The sequence below is a fragment of the Asparagus officinalis genome, chromosome 4 (assembly GCF_001876935.1).
Source record: "Asparagus officinalis chromosome 4, Aspof.V1, whole genome shotgun sequence".
Lineage (NCBI taxonomy): Eukaryota > Viridiplantae > Streptophyta > Magnoliopsida > Asparagales > Asparagaceae > Asparagus > Asparagus officinalis.
This window is the reverse complement of record NC_033797.1, coordinates 100,879,740-100,887,355: the sequence shown is the minus strand read 5'-3', so window position 1 is coordinate 100,887,355 and position 7,616 is coordinate 100,879,740. Positions and strand designations below refer to the sequence as shown.

General features: G+C 44.7%; 1 protein-coding gene across 1 annotated transcript in view; it reads left to right on the top strand.

Annotated features, from left to right (window-relative positions):
- LOC109839095 (FT-interacting protein 1-like) overlaps positions 5,991-7,616 on the top strand; it is a 2,048-nt gene continuing 422 nt past the window's right edge. Inside the window, 2 exon segments of the mRNA XM_020407529.1 lie at positions 5,991-6,102; positions 6,105-7,612. Coding sequence (XP_020263118.1) covers positions 5,991-6,102; positions 6,105-7,612 — 1,620 coding nt within the window.

Genomic DNA, 7,616 nt, shown 5'->3' with positions numbered 1-7,616 from the left:
AGAAAACCCATGCAGTGATAATATAGTATACAAATTCCCATATTTTATACTGTCGAATGCTTTATGCCAATTTCAATTTTGAAATACAAGCTCTGTTTACCATGCTTCCTAGAGGAATCTCTAACAACTCTATGTGCCAATAAGAAACATTTCGACCTAATTTGTCTACCTTGAAGAAAGCATTGCATTATTTGAAATCAACTCACCCACCACCAACTTCAATCTGCTTGCTTAACATCTTTGTAATAATTTTGCTAAATAACATTGCGCCAACACAGATAGTAGGTCTATAATACTTGATGCGACGTTGGCTTCTTTTGATTTTGAGTACTAGAGTAGAAAAGTTATTTATCTGTTTTAGAATCTACCTGAAGAGAAAAAAGATTTTGACAGCTAGATACGCACATCATTCCTTGATCAACGTCAATTGTGTGATAAAAATAACGCCTGTTTAAAACCATCTGGTCCTGGAGCCTTGTCTGGATTCATTTGAAAGATCTCTTTTAATTCTCCTTTGTTATTGATTTCCTTTATACTAACCATTTGCTTAGCTTCAAGAGGTAAGGATTTTCTTCAGCTGCTGACTTAGGAAACACATTCCCATGTATTAGTTTTGATGAAAAGTCATCATAAAATCTGGAGCAAGCAACTTCAACTTGTCAAAAGCAAGAAATAGCGAGCACCATCTTTATCAATAAGATTCCTGATATTGGTATTTGCAAGCAAAAATCCTTGTTTGATTGCACATTATAAAAGAATTTTGTGTTTTCTATCTCCTTGTTGAAGCATAATTGCTCTACTTATTTTGTTCTCAACTCATTTTCTTCCTTATAAAGCCAACCACTAAGCTCATATGATACTTATAGATTCTTAAGCCTGCCAGTTCTTCATTTCCCATATCATGCATTTAAATTATTCTGATAAGGTCTCTAGCTGTTTGGATAATTTAATAATATAGCACCTTGTTGAAGCAAATAAGATTCTTTAGTCATTGCTTAGACCTAATTTAAGATTTTTAAGCCTTTTAACAAAAAATGAACATAGGATGAAACCATCAAAATGACTTTCCAGACCACTTTGCATCACTTCGTCATATCCTTGGCATTGTACCCAGTAATTAAAGAACCTGAAACGCTTCGCGATCTAAATTTGTGCAGGCCACAAGTGAACAATAGCCAGGGGGTGCATCACTTAGAGGATGTACTTTTATATTCTATTAAAAGCATGAGAAATTTATACAATCAATTGTGGAATATATATATATATAATATAATATATATATATATATATTATATACTATATATATATATATATATATATATATATATATATATATATATGCAGTTAAAACAGGTAGATATATACAAAACATGCACAGCACAGACAAGCCTGTGCATGTTTTGTAAAACCTGCAGCTTCACAGGAGTTCAACTTCCGTGAATTTGTCGTCTAAATTTCCCAAAGAGCGAACTCCCGCTGGATTTTTTTAATACTCTAACAGACTTCACGGGATGTCAACTTCCCGTGAAGTCTGTTGTGTGCAGCTAAATCTTCACGGGGAGTTCAACTCCCGCCTGAAGATTTTTGAAGAAATTAATCTTCACGCGGAGTTCAACTCCCGGAAGGAGTTTCGTAAATTTTTTTCAGGAAACTGACCTGGTCTTCAACGACAGGGGCTGAAAACCAGGTCGTAGTGCGGTTGAAAGGGCGTCGATTTTTTGTAAATAAAAGGTCCAAATAGGGACTTTTTCAAAAATTTTGTCCACCAATACTGCTTTGAATATAATGGCCTAATGATTCAAAGAAATTATTCGGTAAGATTCAATGGAACTATAAAATAAATTACCAAACAAAATGGCCTTTGGTCCAAGCCATTACTAAAAGCGACAGTCTGTTTTCTCGATTTAAATTATTCTGAAAAAGCAGCTAAAACGCCTCCACTTCATTCAATCTATTAAGAAACTACTTGTAGGCGACGTCATTTATTAAATCAATAATATTACGTTCTCAATCTACACTCGCCCACCCTCACTCAGCCACTCTTCCTTTGAGATCGTATTGAAACTAATTTTAAAAATAGCTAAGTCAAAATTAGTAAAAGCCTTCAGTATTTTTCTTTAAATAAAAAAGTTGAACTTGACTAGTTCTTGGAGGTTATGAATTGCGAAAAGGACTAGGACAATGTGATATACCTTCAACAACATGGCTTTTGCATTGTTTTGGGAATTTTTTTTTTAGAAATTCGTCTATTGAAGGAGTTTTTTATTTTATTTTTTATTACCCCCCCTCCGCCCCCCTCCTCCGCGAGTTGCAAGATTTTTCATTCTGATTTATATTAATTCCTATAATATTAATTTTAAGGGAAAAATGCTTCCAGTCCCCAAATTCGTAACAAGTATGCTTCCTCCTCCCAAGACTTTTTCAACGTTCTAAAAACCCCCCAAATTCGTAATAACTGTGTTCTGAGCCCCTAAAACACAAAGCCCAAGAATTTTACACAGGTAAAGACTATAATACACATTCTCTCTCTAATATTATATTCGTAATAACCATACAATCCCTCCTCTCTCCCTCCTCCTTCCCCCACCATTTTTGCCCTAGCCCCCTCCGTCCCTTCTGCAACCCTCGTGGCGGCCGAAGCTCCTCTCCGGTCTCACGCCTCGACCCCTCGCCTCTGCTCGCCGAGATCCTCCATGTCCACCGCTGATCCCAGCGCGGCGTCCGCTCGACCCCTCGCTCGACCCCTCGGCCTTCGCTCGCTGAGAATATTTCATGAAGCTCAGGACCTCAACTTTAACCTGTCCCTGCAGCCTGAGCCTCGTCCCGAGGACGCATGAGTTTTCTCATGTAACTATTGCAGACGGATTTTTTACAGCACCCAAGCTCTTGGAGGACACCAGAATGCACACAAGCTGGAGCGCAACCTAGCGAAGAGGAGCAGAGAGATGGCTAATGATTGAATTGATCTCGTAATGACACGTGCGAACTTGATGTTGCTTTGTAGCTTCTGAAACTAATGCATCTAGATTTACTAGCAACAGAGTTTCTTCCTGTCACATGTTTTCTTTTTGGGATCTTTTTCTTTTTTTATTTTCCCCCTTCAAAATAAGTTTTCCTGTTCGTAAAAGAATGCCTCTTCTCTCTTGCATCAACGATATTTTCTTTCTTCACGTTTAATATACATGTAGCCAATGATAGTTATCTTTTCTGTTTGCAGATAATGTTACGGTTGTTAAGGTTAAGGGTTGTTAAGATTACGGGTTGCTTGTTAAGGTTACGTGTTGCTTGTTAAGGTTACGGTTTGCTTGTTAAGGTTACGCATTGATTGTGAAGATTAAGCTTAACAACCAACCCGTAACTTTAACAACCGACCCGTAACCTTAACAATCAACGCGTAACATTCACAACCAACGTGTAACCTTAACAAGCAAACCCGTAACATTCACAAGCAACTCGTAAAACCTTCATAAAAATAAAAAAAAGGAAGGAAATAGAAAAAAAAAAGCTTTAATTTTTTGTACTTCTACTATAATAATTCATAACTTCATAAAAATAAAAAGCAGTAACAATTCTACACTTTCCTTCAGAAAAGTCATGCTTACAGCACCACATAAAACTGTGCAATGTATGATTACTTTCATTTTACCACTCAACACTCACTGAGGAGGTGGACTGCCATGGTTTTGAGACCGTTGACAGGGTAGAGGAAGAAGACGATGATGCATACATTTGTTTTAGGTAGTGGGAGTGAGCTAGATTTTGTAATAATATTTCACTTTTAATTTTAATGAAATTTTCAAAAGCCAAACGATTTATGTGTTGGTTGTTAAAGTTATAGATTGCTTGTTAAGGTTACACGTTGGTTGTTAAGGTTACGTGTTGGTTGTTAAAGTTATACGCGTTGGTTGTTAAGGTTTCGGGTTGCTTGTTAAGGTTACGCGGTGGTTGTTAAGGTTACGAATTTTCAAAAGCCAAACGATTTACGTGTTGGTTGTTAAGGTTACAGGTTGCTTGTTAAGGTTATACGTTGGTTGTTAAGGTCATGTGTTGGTTGTTAAAGTTATACGCGTTGGTTGTTAAGGTTTTGGTTTGCTTGTTAAGGTTACACGTTGGTTATTAAGGTTACGGATTACTTGTTAAGGTTACGGTTAATCTTAACAACCAACGCGTAACTTTAACAAGCAGCCCGTAACCTTAACAAGCAACCCGAAACCTTAACAACCAACGCATATAACCTTAACAAGCAACGCGTATAACCTTAACAACCAATACATTAACAAGCAACGCGTATAACCTTAACAACCACGGTAAATTTTCCTGCAGAAAAAGATGAATGAAGTATTTAACACACACGCAAAAGTTGTATGAAAAGACATAAAGTACAATAATTTCCAAGAACGACAACACTGTAGATGGTGGGGGATGATGGACCTGAGGGATGGAGAGGGGGGTTTGATGTGGCGTCTGGGGGAGGAGGGATGGTGGGGGATGATGGACCTGAGGGATGGAGAGGGGGGTTTGATGTGGCGTCTGGGGGAGGAGGGATTAGGTTGGGAACAGAGGCGAGGGGTTGAGCAGAGGCCGCGCTGGGATCGGCGGTGGACACGGAGGATCTCGGCGAGCGGAGGCGAGGGGTCGAGGCGTGAGACCGGAGAGGAGCTTCGGCCGCCACGAGGGTTGCAGAAGGGACGGAGGAGGCTAGGGCAAAAATGGTGGGGGAAGGAGGGGGGAGAGAGGGGGGGGGGTATGGTTATTACGAATATAATATTAGAGAGAGAGAATGGGTATTATAGTCTTTACCTGTGTAAAATTCTTGGACTTTATGTTTTGGGGGCTCAGAGCATAGTTATTACGAATTTGGGGGTTTTTAGAGCGTTGAAAAAGTCTTGGGAGGAGGAAACATACTTGTTACGAATTTGGGGGCTGGAAGCATTTCTCCCTTTTTTCTATTTTCTATAATATGTGTTCCACCAACAAAGTTCCAAACCTTCGGGCTTTTCTCCCAGAAAATCAAACTGAGATTAGTAGACACGTTAAAATTTGGTGTGTGATACAACAATTATTCATTTTGCAAATTTCCATTGACTAGTTTAGGTTTAAACCAGGAAATTAAGGAACCCCCAAGGCAAGCAAACTCATAACTCCCACCAACTCCGACCCCACTTCCTTCTTCCCTCCACGAACACAAACGCGCACACTCCCTCCCTCCCTCTCCCTCTGTCTCGCTCTCGCGCCACCAAAATCAATCTGAGGAACCGCCATGAACACTCGCCGTCAAGGTCCTCGACGCCCACGATCTAATGCCAAGGACGGCACGGCTCCTCCAACCCCTTCGTCGCAGGTCGACTTCGACGGCCAACTCCACCGCGACCCAAACCAAGTTTAGAGACCTCAACCTCCAGTGGAACCAAACCCCTCGTCTTTCAGCCTCTCCTCCCCAGGCCCTGATCCAGAACATCGCCGACCAATTCGTTCGCACGTCTCCCTCTTCCACGCAGCCCATTCCCTCTCCTAAACCCTCCTCCGCGCAGCTCGCGCCGCCTTCCTCGGCGCGCGTCCGGCCGTCTCGGCGTCTCCGTCGCCGCCTTCGGCAGACCGTCGAAGGCCCAAGTCACCCGCTTCCCCCTCCGAAGAAGCGCGGGATGTTCTCCAAACATCGGCGGGCGACATCGCCGCCTCTCTTCTACCTGATCAACACCGCCCGTCGTCGCGTCTCCCTCTCCGTTCTCCAAACTCCGGGTGCCGGGTGGCTACCTACCCTCGCCCGTAATCCGCGCGCCGACGAGAAAAGAGGAATGAGCCCATTCAACAAAGAGCGGCCAGGAGGAGGGGGGGAAGAAGGAGAGTAAGAAAGGGGAGCCGCCGAGAGTGATTTCCACTCCGTCCCACCAGGAGCAGCAACGACCCCCTCGCCCCGCCGCCCGAACCCAACGACGACCGAATTCCGCGCCGCTCCCGCGGCGGGCGACCTGCGCCTCCGCCGGGCGGTGATGAATGCAGAGGCAGGGGATGAACCGCCGCAGAGCGAGTACGGGCTGATCGAGACGAGCACCGCCGATGCGCCGGTCGAATCCGGGCACCGGTCGGGCGACAAGATTTCGTCGACTACGACCTCGTCGAACAAATGCACTACCTTTACGTCAACGTCGTGAAGGCCCGGGATCTTCCCGCCATGGACATCACCGGCAGCCTCGACCCCTACGCCGAGGTCAAGCTCGGCAACTACAAGGGCACGACCCGGCATCTCGAGAAAAACCAGAACCCTGTTTGGCGCCAAATCTTCGCCTTCTCCCGAGAAAAGCTTCAGGCCAATTTCGTGGAGGTCACCGTCAAAGACAAGGATTTGGTTAAAGATGATTTCGTCGGGAAAGTTGTGATGAACATTTCGGACTTGCCTCTTCGGGTCCCGCCCGATGGCCCGCTAGCTCCGCAGTGGTACAAGCTCGAAGACAGGAAAGGGGATAAGCTAACCCACGGCGAGATCATGCTCGCTGTTTGGATCGGGACTCAGGCCGACGAGGCGTTCCCTGAGGCTTGGCATTCCGACGCTCACTCGATTGGATTGCAGGGACTGAACCAGACTCGATCCAAGGTCTACTTCTCCCCGAAGCTCTGTTACTTGCGTGTCACCGTCATCGAAGCTCAGGACCTCGTTCCGTCGGAGAGGAATCGGATCCCCGAACCGGTTGTTAAGATCCAGTTAGGGAACCAGATCCAGGCGACCGGAGTTTCTAGATCCGTTAACCCGGTTTGGAACCATGACTTTTTGTTTGTCGCGGCTGAGCCTTACGATGAGCCGTTGATAATATCGGTCGAGGATCGGGTTGGGCCGAATAAGGCCGAATTACTGGGCAGGCTGCTTTTTCCGGTGATGGCCGCTTTTAAGAGGACTGACATTAACAAGGCTGTCGAAGGCCGGTGGCTGAATTTGGTTGAGCCGAGATTGGCCGAAGAAGGGGACTTCAAGAAGAAAGAGTCCAGGTTTTCAAGCAAAATTCACTTGAGAATCTCTCTTGAAACGGGGTACCATGTCCTCGACGAATCGACGCATTATAGCTCCGACCTTCAACCGTCCAACAAGCTACTAAGAAAGCCTAGTATCGGATTCCTTGAGCTCGGAATTCTCAGCGCCCGCAATCTCATGCCGATGAAGGCGAAGGAAGGGCGAACAACCGACGCATACTGTGTCGCAAAGTACGGGTCCAAATGGGTTCGGACACGTACGTTGCTCGACACCTTGAACCCGAGATGGAACGAGCAATACACTTGGCAGGTGTTTGATCCTTGTACTGTGATCACAATCGGAGTCTTCGACAACTGCCATGTCATGGGAAATAACGGTAATGCTCGGGATCAGAGGATCGGAAAAGTCCGAATTCGACTATCTACACTCGAAACCGATCGAGTCTACACACATCTCCACCCGCTGCTCGTCCTCCAACCCTCCGGTCTTAAAAAGACCGGCGAGCTTCACCTAGCGGTCCGATTCACCTGCACAGCTTTTGTCAACATGGTGACCCTCTACACCAAACCGTTACTCCCCAAAATGCACTACGTTCAACCAATCTCAGTCATTCAACTCGACAGACTCCGTCACCAAGCGATGCAAATTGTCG